Here is a 20,111-nt window from a genome sequence, read left to right as displayed (position 1 = left end):
ACAACCAACTGGAACGAGCACATCATTCTTGAATAATCAATGACAATATTATTATTAGTGACGTAAACATCTGATCAAAAATGGTCCGGTATAAATTCAATCCGATAATTTGTCTAAAAACATAAATGATTGATGACATGAATCCAAGTGTTTTTATAACAACATTAGTTGTGTATTAAGTTAAAACTAAATTCCGAAGCTCCCGAGTTAATTCAGAGACCATAATTTGATCCCGTTGCATTGCCAAGGGTCTAACCGACGGCCACATCGCACAGAATTTACCATACAACTTTCCCCTAGACAAGAATACATTAATTGGAAAGAGCGCCATCGATCTCTTGAAGTTGCTCTTGAGACTTTCATCCTCTCCTTTAGAGAAACTTCTGATTGACAACAAACACCGCGGTAAATCACGAAGAGTGGAAAGGTAAACTGAAATTTGACCGTCTCGATGGTGAGTAATTTAGTGGGGCCTACAGGAGCGTTGACCCCCATTAGCATTCCTGTGAAAATACGCTTCACCGTCCTCCTCATTTTAAAAGTTCATGAGGTGATACCCTGGTTGTCTTTTTACAGAAAAAAACTTTGCACAAAGGTCTCTGAAATTTCAGTCTTACTTATCTCGGGAAGGAAGGTGGTGACAAAATGTTAATTTGACCGTTTTCTTTCAGCTGATCTATTTCTGAGTTACTACTTTCATTAAACATACAAGCTAAGTTATGCTATGATTTAACCATAATAGCATGGTTATACTATGATTATACTCGAGCCGGACATTTTAACACCTCTGTCATTTGCGGAAACAACACACGTGACACGTTGTTTTGGCTGTGAGTTCAGTGGCTAAAAACTAGACAGTTTATCTACACAAAAAATAATTAGCCACGTCTGTTAAAACATCCATTACGCCGAGATAAGTTACTTCGCTCTAAACATCGACAACATGACCCTTGATAAATAAGTACACTATACGCTATTAACAACAATATGGATTACTATTTTTATATACATACTGTACAATGCTATCATGCTTCGAATAATCTAATCATTCTCATTTCAATATTCAAATTAATTAACATTAATTTAAAATAGTATTTAAAAAAACAAGCAGTATTTTCACATAAACTAAGTACAACGTGACACTTTTTGTTATGACAACACGCTAAAAATGATAAGCACAGTTGATACTGGCTCCCGTAAGCAGAGCGTACCAAACGAAAAGTGTTACCACCAAAAATAAACGTTTAGACCAAACAAGTCTACGTGTAAAATTTGACTGGACGGAAGTGCACAAAAAACTTAGAACAGTCGGAACATCGGGCAATGCTTGGTCCGATTTGTAGCCGATTGGACTCAACATTTAAATAGGTTGTTTTAAGATAAGCATTACAATTAAGTACTTTCATGTGTACATTTCTTTTATTCATGTTAAATCTCAGTACAATACAATACACCATTGTTATAGTGCAACAACACATTGTTAAGACATTAATTCATCCGTAATATTTCACATAAACTAATGGAGACTTGCTCTACTGTCAAGGCTATTTGTTGCTGAACTAAATCTGCTGGTTGACATAAATAGACGGCCGAATGTTGGCAAAACATTCAGTCGATCGTGTTAACAGATGTTCTGACCAAATTCCAAATTGCCTGCAAACGTTCAATTTAATAATACCTCCATGAAGAGTGTTTTGTTTCCAACAAATTCAACACTATGAAACAGTTTGTTGTTGTTTTGCAGTATGGCTTTCCATAGTTTTCAGTCCAACCTCGGTTGGCAAAAACTTGGGCTCAGCAGCCATTTGAGATTCACGGACACAGGTCTATGACACTATTATTATTTTTTTTTTATCTCAAAAAGCTGATAGAAAGGTCTACATATTTTTATTTGCACCGATAATCCGAATTCTTTATTGGTCTTTAGTATCCTCAGCAACATCCTGTGAATCGTCAAGGGCGCCATCACCGGTCACATCTTCCGACATTGTCGTTGAGGGCTCTTCGGCTCGCTTTCTTAGAGTTTCAACACTGTGTCGTATACCGTATGCAAAGTAAATGGCCAACCCTGTGATTTAAAAAGGGACGAATAAGTTAGATAGATAAATCAATGGTTGCAATGAGACATTTTTGAGACGGGGTGGCAGCAGACAACCAGGAATATTTCTATAGTTAGTCTTTTAAAAAAGTGGGAGGGTGATTTTATGGAGTGCGTCTGCTTTCACCTATCGTCAGAAAAGTCTCACATTGGTAAGAAATTTAAATATTGTATACACCAGCGCAAGTAAACACACTACTTCAGCCAATCAACAACCAAACAAACAGGTATCAGCTCATGAATATGCATCAACTCATGAATATGCAAAGTCAAAAAACCAACAAGTTTCAGCTCATGATTATGCACGATGGCGTCAGTTAAATCAATCAATCAAAAATTATCAGCTCATGAATATGCATGATAGTGTCAGCCAATCAACCAATCAAAAAAGTATCAGCTCATGACTATGCATACTAATATCAACCAATCCCTCAATCAAACGGGTATCAAATTCAATAAGATTTGAATACTAACCCACTGCGAGCCAGATGACGAGCCGAGCCCACGTCGCTGCCGAGAGCTTCATCATCAAGTAAGTATTACAGAGCAGAGCTAGAAGCGGAAGAAACGGAACAGCGGGCGCCTTGAAGTAAAGCTCCATCTGATTTTGAGGTTGTGTTTCTATGATAACGGCGAGGCAGACTAAAGCAGCAACGAAGAGGCACAGAAGAACAATGGCCCACCATTCAATCCGTGAGATATCATCCATACCAAAGGCTAGGAGACAACTTAGACTAATGATCAAAACTACGAAAATGGTGAACGATATTGACACCACCATGTAAGTCTTTAACGTTGGTGACGTCTTCTTGCTGTCGGTTTTCTGATCGGTGCCGTCGTTCTGGAGGAGTCCGTAGCCCGACCTACTGGACGGTTCGTCGGGTTTACTACCCACGGTGTCATCGACGGCATCACCGGGTGAAGCCGCATCCGTGTATTTCATGTACTTCCCGGCGGACTTTTCGACCAGGGATATAGCTTCTTCCGAGTCATCCTTATTTCCCGACTGTCGAGCCAGCTCCTTCACTTGGTCTTTGCTCAGACCAACGTCATCCGGGTGGTACCGTAGAAGCAACACGCTAGCCGCAACCAGACTGTAAGATAGCAAGGTGCCTATGGACATCATCTCGACTAGCTGCTCCAGATTGAATATCAACGCCATGATCGCAGTCAGGACACCAGACATGACAGCAGCCGTGACTGGTACATCTGTTTTGCTGTTGACACGTGCTAAGAACTTGAAGAGCAGCCCGTCTTTAGCCATGGCGTAGATGATCCTAGGCAGAGGGAAGATGGAGCCCAACATGGCGGATGAGAGTCCGAGCAGTGACCCAACCGCCACGATATACCGCCCGGCAGGTAACCCTCTAGATTGGAAGACTTCAGCCAATGGTGCGTATGGAGAGAGTTGGTCATACGGGATCATAAGGGTCAAGACTGCAGAGACGCTCATGTAGCATACCATGCAGATGAATAGGGTGAGAGCTATGGCGATAGGTATGGCACGGCTTGGGTTCTTAGCCTCCTCTCCAGACGTTGCGATTGCATCGAAACCAACATACGCGTAGAAACAGGTGGCGGCACCCGCAAATACCTGCAGCAAATTAACAACAACAAAACAAAGTTCGTCATTCATCATTCTTCTTTAGAGTGCAACACCAGTATAAAATTATTTGAATAAACCAGTACAAATAGCCCGTGGCCACTGAGGTGTTGTAGCTATCCCTAACCATCAGGCCCCAAAGACGTACCCGTCATATTTCGGACACGCCTTTTTAAAAAGTGTTCTACTTTCCTGTACTATTTTCAATTGTGAAGATCTTAAGAGGGCGCTTCTCTTTTGGGATTATGACACTCACTTACTTGTAGGGAGGTCAAAACGGATGGCTCTGATTTATTTGTACCGTGATTTTTGAAAATCCAAAACGCATTTGCATGCGGAACACCCCCCCCCTTCCCAACAGATCTACCAATAGAAAACGTACCCCGGATGTTCCATATGGAAAGAAGCCGCCATTCGTCGTCCAGTTCTCCCCGTCAACGTAGAACGACCCAGCCACGATGACGAAGACTATCACCAGCATATTAACCCCCGTCAAAGCCATCATAACCACGGTAGACATCTTGGCCCCGAGTGCCACGATAATCGTGAGAACGATCAGCAACCCGAAGGCCAGGATGTCCGGGTAATCCCCGAACCATGGCGAGTCAAACTGCACCCGGGATTTGATAGCTGTGCTGATAGTCTGGTTCACGATGGAGTCTAGGTATTGAGACCACGCCTTGCCAACGGTTGCCGCGGCGATGATGTTGTCCATTATCATGCTCCAACCAATCACGAAGGCGAGGAACTCACCCACGGTGACGTAAGAGTAGATGTAGGCGGAGCCTGCTTTGGGGACGCGGGCCCCGAACTCAGCATAACACAACCCTGTAACGGAGCAAACAGAGAGAACGTTAATTATCCAGTACGAGACGCTAGGTGGCAGCAAACATCCCGTTCTGTGAAACCACCGGCCGTTTTGCTTGTTTACAAAACTTAATATGGAAACACAACACACTATGTCTGCTTTATGTTTAAATTTGAACAATAAAAAGTAAATATAAAACAAAAACTACTTCTAAAACATTTGGTTGACTTGGTCTCTTACGTCTTTGTTCAGCCTGTTTACAACATTTTCCTTTTTTTTTCTTTCTCTAAAAAACAGCTTTTTATCTTCATTAAATCCTTCAATAGTAGCCTCCTTCCGAGGCACAAACTATCAATTTTGGGTTACCCGTTAAAAAAACTTCGAAATCTGATCAGCTTGAAGCGAATCTCCTATAGGGAGACATCTTTTGGCTGTTTATCGATGTCACGTTATCGATGACGTCAATGAATATCAAATCAAAATTTGCATATGAATGGAAATGTAGAACTTCCTTTTGGGAAGACGTTTCTGTCCCTCGCAAGCTCAGCTATTACCTATCACCACAAGATATAAAGTAAACACAATTTCCCTCATCGTCTCCCCGCTTGACAACAGCCCTCGACATGTCAGCACGTCGTGACGTCATCATTACGTCAACAATACGTCAATGCAACCCAATCTCAGCCCTGGTACATCGGAACAAATTGAACGATACATCATATGAAGTCATTGCGGTGATAGCACAGTATTTTTTGAACTGATATCGGGAGAGTGACAACCGGCACGTGTAGATAATAGAAGGGTCGTCTTGCTTAGTGACCAAGAAAAAATTTCCACAGAGCAAACAGGTTTCCTGGCAATTCGCAAAAGGCCATTAGTTTTCTTCACTGTCGTTGGGATGTGTGTATTGAAGGCAAGATACATTGACAGAGCGCTAAATATAGTAGCTTCCTCACTTCTCTTCGTAAATTGGTCCCGTGGAGAGAAGCGACACATTGTCTGTTTAAAGGTTAACCACCGAGCCCTTAAATAGCAGCAAACGAGGGGACAGGAAAATGCAAAATGAAGCCTCAAATTATCAGCGCAAATGAGTTATGTGAACCAGGGACCGATTTCCAGAGCTAAGATTGGCCGTATGTGTGAGACAATTTTACTTTCTAAGTAAAGTCGGATGTCACAATACACAAATCACTATTGTTAATTGACTTCATCCATGTTTAAATGGAAGAAAACCATGGATAACAATATGATTGGTAACCTTTTTTTAATGACAAGTTTTCTTGTTCCTGTCTCATTTAACTCAATTCTGCTCAAACAAAATCCAATCACTTGTAATATAATTTGAATACATCGTTATTGCTATATGAAGTATGGTGTGATATCTTCTCCGAACAGAACGTGCACAGCTAGACCGTCGACGCCGTTAAAACTTAACGATCCTCTCACAAACACATTTTATAGAAATTAATAAGTAACCCAAATTGACGAAGGGTCTGAAAGTGGAGAGTGATTTGATTTCAAGAGAAGTCAAGGGAGTTGTAATGAAATTAAGCAATCCGGAACGTGGACATGGAGGCGGGCGACAGGCCTCAGAGAGTGGAGAAACACGCCGTGAAAAAGCAATAGATTGCTCTCTGTATGAGCGGCATGCTCCTTCCTCTCACGTCTATACCTCGACAGATTCAAACATAATTTATCGACAGAAACATCCCTGAATTCCCAAGCAGTGCTCTCATAAAGAACACACGGAATCTTAACAAGTCTTGCTGGGACAGCAGGCTCTGCAATAACCAAACAAATATAGGTCAAATTGCTTTCTCGCCTCTTCAAAATTGGTTACTTGTTCCATTTTTTTTTCGACGGAAGAAATATTTTATTCAATTTGAAAACAGTCTCTTTAATTTAAAAACATAAATACTTAAGGCACCATGGCAATGTCACAAAAATACTTGACCCACATAAAACTTTCAAAAATACAGAATTGCTCTTGACATTACACATCAAAGCAAGACGATTTACATGGAGGGAGAAGGGGTGGTAAATAGTACATTAAAAAAATGAGGCACGAAGAGTTTCGAACGCATGTCACCTTTCCTTCTTTGCATTAGGTGTCCAAACGGAAATAGGTTAACTAGATTAAGTCAACAGTCATGCGACCACACCGAGCATTGTTAATAAATTTTAATGCTTGAGTATTTTAGCTAAGGTTTCCCGACCAAGCTCCTTCGTACGTGTATGTGATTTTCAAGTTGTACTCCTTCCTCCACATTTCTCATAAAACGTAGCCTTCATTTTCAAATAAGGAGCATTTTGAGGAGCAAGTATCTGATAAAATTTAACACGGCTTCTTCACTGTAGTAGACAAGTCTCCCAAATTTCCCCCCAAAATCTACTCCACGGTAAAGTAGAATAAAAAAGCAAGAAAAGATATCAAAAAGAACACAGTCTACCTATGTAGATATTCACATGGTTTTACCACAAACCAAACTTCCAATGATACCTCACCACGCAATGCCTTAAATCCCATCATCAGCTTCTCCCTAAATTTGAATAATTATAAGAATAATATTCATAACTTCAAGAGGATAATTCAAGCAAAACAAATGCTATCCACGCCTCCCCAAGGAGGTGCATCCCCCAGTGTGATCGTCTTCAATAACAGGACGGAGCATCCAGCAATCCTTCTGCTTATATCAATGATTAACGCATCCTCAAGTTCCGTTGTCTTGTCTTCACCAAGGAGGATTTCAAGACGGGATTTTAAAGACGAAGAGTTAGGGTTGGGAACTATGTACTGAATAATTTACCGCAATCTCTTTAGCTCATCCATAAGTAAAATTTTAAAACCAGGTCGGTTCAAAAAAGAGATAGGTCGGTATAAATTGAGAGAATTGTATGTGAAGCCCTCCTACATCACCATTGTGCAATTGTCACAATTGATAATAACAATAGATGATGAAGTGGTTTCTTCTAATACCGCTCAATTCCACCACTAAGACCCTTTTCGAAACCACGGCTTTGGCTTTTGATTCGGCTTCGTGTCCCGCCCTCTCGTCTGAAGCACTGAGCACGTACGCAAATCACACTCAATTTTGTCCAAACCAACCAGCCAAGCTAGCCTGAGCCGAATCCAAAGCCGAAGCCGTTGTTTCGAAAAGGGACTATGTCAGTGGACGCTCATGGTGTTCCAGCATTATAATACCCCTTCTGATCACTAGTAAACCATCTCATTTGGGGTAGTGTTAGCTCTCCAATCATGTATTAGTAATTTAAAGAGAATCTTTATGGTACCTTGTCTGAACAGAAGAATTGGAGAGACTGCTGGGAAGAAGACGTATGTAAAGGGTTGACGCATTACTACAGACAGTGGTGTATTGTATGGAAATACATAATCATAGTTGTACGCGTAAATTGAAGGAATACAAAGCAGAAAGAATTGCAAAGAAACACATTGTCTCTATGGCACTGTGGGTGTCCTATTCACACTTTACATTTTGTATCACTTCACATTTCCCTAAATCCTTGTCTGTAAGATGTAATTTTAAGAATTGAATTTAGATTTTCTATATCACAGTTTATATAAAAGCTTAGAACTATTGCGGGTGTATTTAATAGGGGGAATTAGGTCCAGGTTGAAAACACATTATTTAAGTTAGCCTTTTAATGACTGTTAATTCTTTGTTCTTATGCTCCTTCCTCTACATAAATTTATAGGCTTTTTGCAAAGCGCTATACAAATGTTTGTTTTTTTATTAATAATATTATTTACCTGTGTGTTGTTAGATTAACCCAACATTGAAGAACAAAATAAAGAACATTGCAAAATTAATATAAAAACCCATGAGAAAAGCCTATGGGAACGTAGTACAAGTGCGTAACCGAGGTTATCAAGCAGCAATGATTCAAGGATTGGAATATTAATGCTTTACGGCACTTAACCTGTCTGCCAGGGGCAAGGAATACATTCACCATCACCGTGATTAAACACCTGCTCATGCTTAAATCTATTTACAGTTTTAATATGAGTGTTATAAATAATAATAGTAATATACATTAACCACAGACAAATCACCCGTCGGCATCTTTATATTTCCCCCTACAAAATCAAGAAAGACGTAACACGCATTGTTCTGTAAAGGTTTCCTCCATCTTCGTTTTTGTCTTCTCTTATTTAATAATAATGTAAATTTTATTATTGTGATCCAAACATCCTGAGAGTCCTTGAACTTTTTGTATGGTGATATATTCACTAAATAACTGAAATAAAATGAAGTTTGAACAGAGACAAAAATAACAGCCACCCTATTTGTGTGATCACTAACTGAATTATACAATAATGGAGTTCGTAATGGGCATGCAAATTTGACATCTGCTTCCTTCACGGGGACGAGGTTAACGCAGAGTAATGTGGGCGTGGTCATACCTGATTGGGGAGGGGGCATCAGAAGGGTTTAGACTGTGTAGACGTCTCTATGGCATGGCAGTTGTCCTCATGTTAAACATACACTTGTCTATCTAGTCCAATGTCTGTCTGTTCATTCGTCTCTTTGGCTGTCTTGCTTGTCCTACAAGTTTCGATGTTTGCTTGTCTATAGTTCAATGTTTGTCTAGTCATTGGTTGTCTGTGTAATGTCCCAAGGCTGATTTCTACAAGTTTGGACTTACTTAAACAACATCCCTACTCCTCTTTCTATGATGTTAACTGTGCCTTCATTCATCGGTATTTTTTTTTCTTTTCTTTTTTTGGTGTTATATTGTTTTCTCTTGTACGATCTTGGAAGTATATTTTTCCTGAATGAAACGTCAACATTCCACAAAAATCGACCGTACTTGCTCAAAATGCCACCATGGTTGAGTTACACGTGGTTGATTCTTGGACGCATGTTCTGCTGATTTTAATTTAATACATACATTAACCTGAGAAGTCAAAATAAACTATTCGAAATGATTTTACGCATCGGAAAACCATGTCATACACCGTCCCTTTATTGTGTTATTGGCAGTGAGTTGTTGAGGCCGATCGCTATGAGCTTACTTTCCCTCATCTGCAATTCTGCCTTTCTAATTAGCAGGAAGTTCAGTGAGGTATACCAGCGCATAAATTATGCTCCTTGATGTGATTTGAAGCATGCCATTAATTGACTAGCACCAGTTAGAATAGTTTGGGCCATCATCAGAAAATGACCATATGGACTGAGGTAGACTTGCACAAGTCCGGTGTGTGTTATGTTGTGCCCAAGAAGGGTAAGTGCCTATCGGGAAAAGTTGATGGGACAAAGAATATGACATGATGCGTTCCCTAATGTGGTTGATGCGGCGTTCAGTGGTTAAGGGTAATACCGGCCACCATTATGTTGCGCTAAATTTGAAGCAACGCGGTAACAAACTCTATGGCGTGGTTAGTGGCGTCCATCTTGGCAGCTTGAAAAGGTATTTTTTCTGGTTTCACAAGATACTTTTTTTTTTTTTCAAGATGGTGCCTGTGCATATATGGGGTATTGCATTGCTCTTATTGAATTATTCCTCCTTTTTATCAATATTAGTCTGTGGTCTAAATGCTACATGTGGATTAAATACAGTTTGAAACCATGCAGTCGCCATAATTTTAAAATGCATTATTTATGATTAAATTTACTCTAATTATATATCGTTACAACGTGAAGATACATACAACGTAAACAACATCAACCTTCGTCATAGACTTGCATCAGTCTTCTTTTAGTAAAGCGACTGGTGGTCGCTCATTACATCCATATGGTGGACTTCACCGTATAGCATGGATAGCAATCCCAGTAAATCACGACACCGTACGAATACGATACAATACCATAGGGCAAGGATTTTTCGTACCGTCGACTTGCACAAGTCAGCTGTGTGGACTTTGAAACAAATTAATGGATGCAATTTATTTCGAAAGGCAAAACCAAAAGGTCTTATAAACCGAGGGAAGATGAATATTAATTGATGCAATTAACTGTAACGACAAACAGCCTGTTTCAACACCTCCATTTGCTAAAAATGTGTGACTGAGTAGATTTTGGAAGCACTACAACACAAAGAAAGGCATTCTCCGTAGAATGGACAACGGACTGTTTAACAAGTCTAGTTTTTACTCTCCCCACCATATTATACGGGAGATACGAAGAGGAGAGACGAGGTGCCGCGTGCCCTGGCGTCATGACGTCACGACCGCTAAATTGTGGCAGTTATCGGTGTGTGACAAAAGCCAGGATGAACGTACACTGGAGTTCAATTTATCATAATCGTTTTGTCTAATCAATCAGAATTGTTTTGCTGGAATACTCCAGCGCATAAAGATGTGAATCAACATAATTACTATTTCTGGATGAGTATATAAATAATTGTTTTTGTTTGTGTTAAGTTAGGTGTACCACATTGTTAGTCTTTCGATTTTATGTTGGTGAAATAAGCACTCTACGTTTCATTGCTACTCCCTCCCTGAAACAAACAACAAACACAATAAGTTAAAATTTAAATAAAAATTTAAAAAATATTTGTGTGACTGTCTATGCGAGAAAACAAAACATTTAAACTAAATTCTAACCAAACTCGGCTAAGCAAATCAAACTAATTTCAATGTCTTGTTTTCTTCGAAACATATGGTACCTTTATTCCCTAAACATATGGTTCGATAAATCCAATGATAAATTCCCTCTTGAAAAATTTGGTTTGTAGATATAAAATAGACGTTTTGAAAGCAAGCATTACAGTGTGACACTATTCATTGCAAAATTTGTGTTCGCGCCCACATCAAATTTTATGATTACAAACTTCAGTTTTGTTTTCGTTTTCTTCAGTTCATCGTTCCACTACAGTGTTGATCTGCACGCCAATTCCTGACACGCCTAAATACCTTATTCCCATGCCGAATCGTGTCGTGCTAGCAGCCAAGCATAAATCCTTTAGAAATGCTGAGGAATTGCCCCCGTACATCAGAGAAGTAGGAAATTGGCACGACAATCAGTAATCTCTCTTTTGACACGACGTGCCAATGCCTAAATTGCCGGATTTTGAATTCACGGGGGCTAGGATTGTTCTGTTTTATTTTTCCGGTACGACGATTCGCGCTGACTGCATGCCTGTGGCCTCGTCGAGAAACAGAGAGAGAGAGAGAGAGAGAGAGAGATGTATGAATAGACGTTCGTAAAGATCTTGGCCTTAGACTCGCATCTTCGTCTACAGTGAGAATATTTCTACAGCAGGTTTCAGGTTAATATGACTATTGAAATCGTATGATATTTATATATATGAATATACTTTTACATTGACCGTAACAAAAATTGTGTAATTTCTACCTAAATGCCTCCTCGTTAAAGGGATTGTAATGTCAGTACTAAACATAAATTTATAACATTTTTAGAATTTTTAAAGCTCTCCGCTGAGACAGAATTTAAGAATTGAAATATTATTTTATAATCTCTGATAATATTAAATCTTAAATTCATTTTCCGATATTAATTAATATCATCCTTTGTAGAAGAATGTGTAGGGAAGATTTGCTCCTCCGTGACCTTTCCTCCAAGATGGACGGCCAAACAGCACGGAGAGTCACACCATCTGAATGACGACAAGGAAAGGTTTTGTTCTCGTCTCGTCCCACTTTGACAAGTTGGTGATAAGGGCAAGTTGGGGCAACGACTCTTGTTACATTCGCTTTCAGCCTGAAAAGGGAATACCTTTTTACTTTGTTCCTGAAAAAGATTTTATTTTCTTCTCTCTTTATATGCAACAAAGAACAAACTAAGACAACAAGTCACAGAACAAACATCAAACAAAAATCAACAACAAATCCTAAAGGGCAATTAACGAGAAATCATAAGACGGAAGACACGCAAAAAGGGACAACAAAAAGATAAAATGAGGTTCCTGAAAAGATACCTTTTTACGTTGTTCCTGATCGTGCTTTATGAAAGACATTTGCCCTTCGAAGGAAGCGAGGTCCCATGGAAATACGAAAGACTTCATCCTCGTCTTCTTAAGACCAATGCAGGGATTCCCAAGACAATCGGGCAAGGAAACCTCAACAGAGCAATTCGAGATAAGAATTATAGTTTTTGGGAAAACTGAGCATTGCGAATCACTTATAAAATGCTACCATTTGCATCCACTTAATGCAATCGAGTATCAATTTCAGTCATACAAGACCCCGTATGCAACCTAACAATGACTGCACTAAATTTTGATGGAGAGAGAAAGGAAATTACTAAAAAAAAAATTTCCCAGAAAATTATACGGTCCCTGGACCAGTATCTATGGTCATCAAATTGTATTAATAAATTTTATAATAGAAAACTGTAAAAAAGTTAAAATTAAAACAGAGCCAGTAAAAATGAGACTTATCTAAATTAACTATGTTAACATTTGCCAGGGGATAACGATTTTGTTTTTAATGTGGGAAATAAAATGCTTTATATCCATCTTCCATGCCTAATTGGGGTATCGATTTACTTTCACACAAAAAATATAAATAATCACTGAAGCGTAGATAAAAAAAATATGTAAAATTAATTAATTCCAAGAGACGCTTGCTGAGCTAGGATTACAGGTTCGATATTGGTTGTATTTTTCCAAATAAGAGTAAACCTATGTTTGTTGACAAAACCGTCTCCCAGGTGCAAACACACCGTATATATCGCTGGATACATCCATTTTTAATCACACCTCGGCTAGCAGCAACGTCATCTGTAGGGATATTCCCGGATGTTAATAATGCGATTATAATTGCACTTGACTCTTTCGCACCGTATCATCTGCTTGAGTGTTCGACAACACTTTGATATTATTATTATAAACGTCTGGTAATGAAACCAAGCATGCTTGAGCAAACCTGTAAGCGAGAATGTTTGATGAACCTGAAACACTGGGGTGTTCCTTCCACCACAAGTGTTCTGGGTTCATTCACGTCCATTACCAATCCCAGTACATGCGGGATACGGCTTATGTGAACTAGAAACACCAGGGTTAACCCCATACTCTTTCAAGATAAAGGTACGTGCGCTACCGGTACATGAAACCTACAGATTTGTGAACCAGAAACTCCAGCCTTAACCCCTACTCTCCACGATGGAGCACTACAAATTTCTTCAGCTTTTAAAACAAGACCAACACCTTTAAGAAAAACCACGTCATTTTGAATACGACTTTGTTTATTTGGAAGCGCGTTACACACCAGAGTCCATGACAACGCATCTTATCAACATCTCTGAGTACGCTGTGAAAACATCTTGAGTCTCGCGAAGTCTCCTTTTAGCTCAATCAAGATACGAGATAAGGGATTTCTTTTTTATATGCGAATTTGGTAGAGGTGATGTTTTTACAGGCCCCGGCAATGACCTTTATGACAGCACAACACTAATAGGGATGGTGTGGTACGGTAAGTGTATTAAATAGAGACCTGTGCCCTTTGTGTGGAGGCATAAAGAGAGAATCTACGAGACCTGAAGAGAAGAGGAAAAAGAAGAAGAAGAAAGCCCTCGGGGCAGATCAGGGATGTCGTTTCGCGTATAGCGCCATCAATACCTCCCTTTTCCTGGATTTTGCGTACAGTTCCAACATAACTAAAGTTCCGTGAAACTGAGGGTGATGCCATCTTAAACAAATTCAAAACAATTTATGATGACTATTCACACCAAATTGAAGTTTATATAATAATCACAACACAAACAATAAGGGAAAAGGGTCAGTACAAAAAGGATGATACGATTTGAGTTTGGAGGAAAGTGGATCTCTTTACTTGGTCGTACAGGGATCTGTACTTATTATATGGTGAATCGTTGAAATGCAAAAGGATGTAACCACGCAGAATCTGCTTTTTCTAAATCAGTCAAAATGTAAATTATTATATTATTGCTTGAGCAGATACACCCATTGTGACGTCATCCAGGGAAGAATTTATTTTAGTGTTCGTAATATAGCGTCGGACTAAAAAATGAGGCACTAAGTAAACACATTAAGAAGTCTAACAAACAGTTCACCCCGTGAAACACCCCGTACATACAAACATAAGTAGTCCAACCAACAATGGACAAAATAAGAAGACTACCAGACGATTCATTATTTGATCCATCCACCGTAAAGATGAAAGAGTCCAAAACCCTACACCGCCACAGACCTATATAAGTAGTAGTAGAAGAAGAAGAAGAACGACGGAGAATAAGAATAAGGAGAGGGACAGAAAGAATCAGAAGAAAGTACCTCAGCTAAAGAAGAAATGCCGAGAGGGACGATGGCCTTACGCTGAGGGGGGGGGGGGGGGGGGTACTGATGCGGGACACGCCTCGCTATTTCCTGAAGACTTTTCCACACCAAACGAGCCGTGAAAACATCTCCATCACTCTAAGCACAATATACTTTTATTTCCATCGACGTCCACTGACGAAGCGCGTTTGTATTTTGTAAATGCCATCCTCGCAATCACTAAATCGTGAGAAGAGAGTGGTGATTGGTTTTACCTCGGGCCAAAAGAACTTTCTCTTATCTGCAAATTTGACAGTCTGAAGTTTTGAAAAAGGACTAGGCGTGTCAAACTTTGGTTAAAGAGGGTGGGGGGTCGATTTTCTATTGGGTTTGCTTTCACTTTTCGCTTTTGTTCTTCATCTTGCTGTGCTCGAGTTTTCCTAACTGTTTTGCCCGAAACTTGGAGGGCAGTTGCCCCCTCCCCATCCACAATTTCACGATTGTCTGACTGTACAGATATAAAGTGTTATTCAAAAATGCATTACATTTCTTCCCCGTTTGTGAAGCAGCGTTCAGTCCGGCGGCCGTTGTACAATAAATCCCCCCCCCCCAAGTTCATCATAAAAGCTTGGGCTGTTGATTGAATTGTCCCCACGTAAATATATCGTGTGAATCAAAATTGATTGACGACCTGGGAAGGTTTACCGGCTTGAGCGGACGTCTACAGAACGCAAAGGTTGGGAATAAACAGCACTGAGACGTTACTAATGTTTAAAAGGCCGACATCGAAGCTTGCCTTAAAGGTGTAATCTCCTCGAGGTTCCCTTTAACATTGCCTTGCATCAAAGACTGACCTTTGACCTTTTGTTGAACTAACTGCGTACGGTATCACGCTCCCGTTTTAAGACAAAGTAAACATTCGAGAGTATTTGAACGTATAGACTTGCACATTAATTACATGTGTTCTGTTGCCGTCACAGCCGGGCCCCGATTGTACAAGCATCGATACAATACTTATTGTTAGAAATATCTAACAATGCTGTACCATCTAGTGCATCAAATTGAAGAGAAAAACAATCCAGGTCATGCTGGGATAGATTTCTAGAGCATTTTGTTGCAAAACTATATGATAATGCCCTGATGTAACCCCAATATGAAAGAATCTTCTTGTTTAATACCAATACGAAATTATAAGTAACTAGACAGTAAACCAAAAGGCCTTGAGAATAACCATTAATATTATGATCGCAAAAGATATAATATCAATCGAGAGAAATCCAAACGAAGGTCGATTTGAATAGCAGACAAAGGGTAGGTATTCAATTCGTGGATATCTGATTATAATTTAATATTATATTTTGCAAGAATGATGTAGATATTAAATAGAAACTAAATACCCGATAAAATGATTAAACAAACACTGCATATAATTTTCTAGCCTTGCCAGTTTTCCCCGGTCGCTCAACTAAGTAAATCTCATGTCCGCTACCCCCTCCCTTCGATTGAGCCAGGGAATTACACGGCTGGCTCAATTCACGAGAGAATTTCCCCCACAGACGAGATCTAAAGCCCGATGGTGTCGTGTTACACATCTACGCCTTATTAGCAACCAACCCGAAAAGACAGCCAATGTATTAACCGTTGATTAGCTCTTGCGGCCCGGGTAGATATCGCAGCTCTGCCCGGTGGGGAAATTCGTCCCGTAGTTTTTTTCCCCTCTCCTATCATCTATTTCACAGCACAGAAAATCATACACAAGTCTTGCCTGTGCAGCATGCATTGCGGGGAAAGATTATACGCCATGATTGTGTGTTTTTGTTCTGTCTGCGGTGTGTGTTTTGGGTTTTCTCAACGTGTGAGTGGAATGATTAACCTTTCAAACATGTCTGCTCTCTGAACATCTTCAGGAAGAGGAGACTTTCTCGACAAACAATCCTCAGTGTTTCGATTGAGTTAATTGTTTGTGTGTATGTGTGTGTGTTTTAGGGTTTTTTCAACGCGCTTTCAAAATGTCTGCTTTAACATACTTCAGGAAGAGCAGACTTTTTCAACAAACAGTGTTTCGATTCATTTTTATTTATCTGATTTTTGTTTAATGAATTAATGCTTCGGCTTCGTGTCGGTTTCGTTTGATTCCAACTCTCCGGATGGGAACAAACATTCGAAAAATGGCATGTGTTTATGCGTTGTTTCATCTCTCAAACACAGCTCTGTACATACTTGTCTTCACCGAACACATAGTGTTTTCTAAAAACAAACACTACATTTCTATTTTTTAAGAGAGTCGCTGAGGCTTCGTTTGACTGCAAGTAAAAACCAACTTCACCTGAGGGCAAACAAACATATCACGATTCATTTATCTTTTCCTGTGAATATTATGATTTCATCATTTTAAAGCCTTCGGATAAATCAAGACTTGAAGAGGATGAAGCTGCATCCTCTTCATCTTCTAAGACGCCGCGCTGTCTCAAGTCAAAACGGAACCCGGAACCTCAAGACATTAAAGTCACTGGACACCTTTGGTAATTGCCAAAGACCAGTAATCTCACTTGGTGTATCCCAACAATGAATAACATAACAAACCTGTGAAAATTTGGGGCTCAAGATGTCATCGAATATGCAAGAGAATAATGCAAGAAAAAACACCCTTGTTGCAAATTTGTGTGCTTTCAGATGCATAATAAGGCTTCAGCTGAATTGAGTGAGAAATTACTTCTTTCTCAAAAACTATGTTTCTCACAATGGGTCATACTATCAAGGGGTCTCCATTACTCGTTATCAAGTAAGTTGTTATGCTAGGAACTATTTTGAGTAGTTAATTACCAACTGTGCCAAGTGCCTTTAAGCACACAAATGAAGATAAGTGTTTATCCCTGGTAGGCTGCATAGTAAAGCATCATAATTGGCTCCCACTTCGAGTAGACTACTCGAATGCCCACGGAGCTTCAAGACATTAAGTTTGTTCCCCACTTATGATTCACGATTCTTCACAGGGTCTTACTTCTGTTCCTAAAGGCTTGATCCATTTCTAGGTCAGCTTGACTCGCTTATAGTCAAAACTGAACTTGATGCAATCTCATCTCAAAGTACATAATATACACACACTATTTCAGTATTGACAATTGTTTACAATAATGTTTCAAGCTGGTGTCAAACTACAAGTAATGTCCTCTAACAAGACATTCCTCACTTTGCTAGATAAAATCATTCACATTGTGTCAGTGTTATCTTTATGTAGTACACATTTTTAATTTAAAAGGCGTACCTCAAGCAAAGTACTCAAAAATAATCCCCTTCGTTAAGAAAACAAAAATTAAAAGAATAGTTATCAAGACACATGGATACGGATAGTCTATGCCATTCGTTTACACAAAGAGTGAACTAACTTGTACAATCCATGACATTTCCTGGCAGGCAAGATAACACACTGCTCATACTGATCATAATATGTAAACGAAGTCAAGAGCTGTACAAGTTTGAAATGTGACCCCTTGAATCATCACATCAAAACTTCAATCATCATATAAAACTGCAATCTCCATAGTTGTGTTCTTTCATTGAGCATCGTACAAATCATGCATTGAAGTTTATGCACTGTAGCTCTTTTGTAGGTTTTAGGTGCAGTGAAACGTTACGTCAAAGGTTTTAGGTGCAGCGAAACGTTTCCACAAAAAAGTTTTATACAACACCGTTGACAAAAGTAGGTTCAGGATGATTAGCTATGATATATAGAGAAGGACCACTCTGGTCAACGTTTATCAAGTCATGGGTCTGTGAATATGACCCAGCAGTAAAGGCTCTACGTCGATTTCACAAAACTCTTCCTAACTTAAGACTAATCTTAGGACTTAGGACGAGTCCCAACCCTGCACTGTAGCATGCAGACCTTAAGATTAATCCTAAGTTATGTTACTCGTCCTAACTTGAGATAAGACGAGTCCTAACTCTTTGTGAAATCGTCGGCGCATTTTGTATGCTTATCTCAACGTACACAATCAAACTAAGCCAACACATGGAATATCTTTTTGACTAGCATGACGATAGAAAGTAGAATGCAACACATGAAAGACAGCTTTGGCGATTGAAGGTCTGACGGACAAAACACACTATTAACTATTATAGTCAGTGACGAAGCTGTTCAAAGTGCCCAGCACTGGACACACCACATTGAGGCGGTGAGGCATAGGACACAATACGAGGTGACCCGAAAGAACAGTGAATACAAACGAGACTTTATGGTGCATAAACCTTCTAAATACTATCAACTGCTGCCTCAACAATAACCTAAACTCGCCATGGGTCTCCGACGTGCCAAAACCAAACCATCAACCCCAAGACACCCATCCCACTACACATCAGTACGCCCCCCCACGCGAACCCAAACTCTTGCCACCCACCCAAGCCCCACCCACCCCAAAAAGAAAGAAAACACACAACATGCTACCCCCTTGTCCCAAAATGGAAAAAGAAGCAGAGTCCACCACTTTTTCACTCAAGATCACTATTGTTTAATATTAAGATACTCTGGGTATAAATGGGTGAAATAGTGTCGGGATCGAATCAACATTTCCCCAAATCTCCCCTACTCTGAGTTAAACAATATTTGTGTAATCTTAATACCGGCTAAAGCGCTTAGGCCACTCATTCCCAACGTTACAATAGATATTCCCTGTCTTTTTCTCCCGACAAGGAACATTCTCTTCCCCGTCCCGTCACCTGTCCCCCCGCCCAATTGGGGCCCAACAGTATGGCCGGGATTGTTGGCTTATGCAAATACATTACAGGACAAAGGTGGTGAAAAGACCTGAGCAAATAATGTTGGACCGTAATTATTTACCTGACAACATAGAGACGATGGCTGCGATGAGGAAAGATAGAACGATAGCCGGACCCGCCTCCTCCCTCGCAACCTGCCCAGCCAAGACGTAGATACCGGCCCCGAGGGTGCCTCCCACCCCGATGGCAGTCAGGTCCGCAATCCCCAGACATCTCGACAGCTCGGTGGTCACCAACTCCCCGTGGTTTAAGGTCTTGGTTCGGGCTAAACTCCGAAAGGTTGACCTCAGCGCTGAGAGTACCATCGCTGGACCGTGAAACGGGTCCGATTCCCCGGCTGAATGTTTCGAGGTGAGGGTGGTCAATCCTCGGTCGGTGTGGTGTAGATATACTCGGTCGTTGTGGTGAAACCTCGGTCGTCGTGGTGTCTGATAAACGCGAGTAGACCTACTGCCCTATTGGGTATAGCTGGTTGGACTTCAAACGCAGGCACCAGTGGATGTGTTAATAGTGCACTTGTATCGTGGACGCGCTTGAACGCAAAGGCAAGTGGGCCTTAGCGCACTTCTGTTGTACTGTGTCGCGTATGGCAAACCTCTGTGAGCATGTGTGCAAGCTTGCCGCCGAGC

At 40.2% G+C, this 20,111-nt stretch overlaps 1 protein-coding gene across 1 annotated transcript; it reads right to left on the bottom strand.

Annotated features, from left to right (window-relative positions):
• Positions 1-979: 979 nt before the first annotated feature.
• LOC117302404 (cationic amino acid transporter 3-like) lies at positions 980-20,092 on the bottom strand. Its single transcript, XM_033786340.1, has 4 exons — positions 19,544-20,092; positions 4,084-4,529; positions 2,573-3,692; positions 980-2,068 (listed from the first exon to the last, which is right to left on the bottom strand). The coding sequence occupies exons 1-4, from the start codon at positions 19,785-19,787 to the stop codon at positions 1,914-1,916; spliced, it is 1,965 nt and encodes a 654-aa protein (XP_033642231.1). The 5' UTR covers positions 19,788-20,092; the 3' UTR covers positions 980-1,913.
• Between the last annotated feature and the right edge of the window lie 19 nt (positions 20,093-20,111).

This window comes from Asterias rubens, chromosome 18 (assembly GCF_902459465.1).
Source record: "Asterias rubens chromosome 18, eAstRub1.3, whole genome shotgun sequence".
In the NCBI taxonomy this organism is placed as follows: Eukaryota; Metazoa; Echinodermata; class Asteroidea; order Forcipulatida; family Asteriidae; genus Asterias; species Asterias rubens.
The sequence above is the reverse complement of the archived record's forward strand: the minus strand, read 5'-3'. Positions and strand labels throughout refer to the sequence as shown.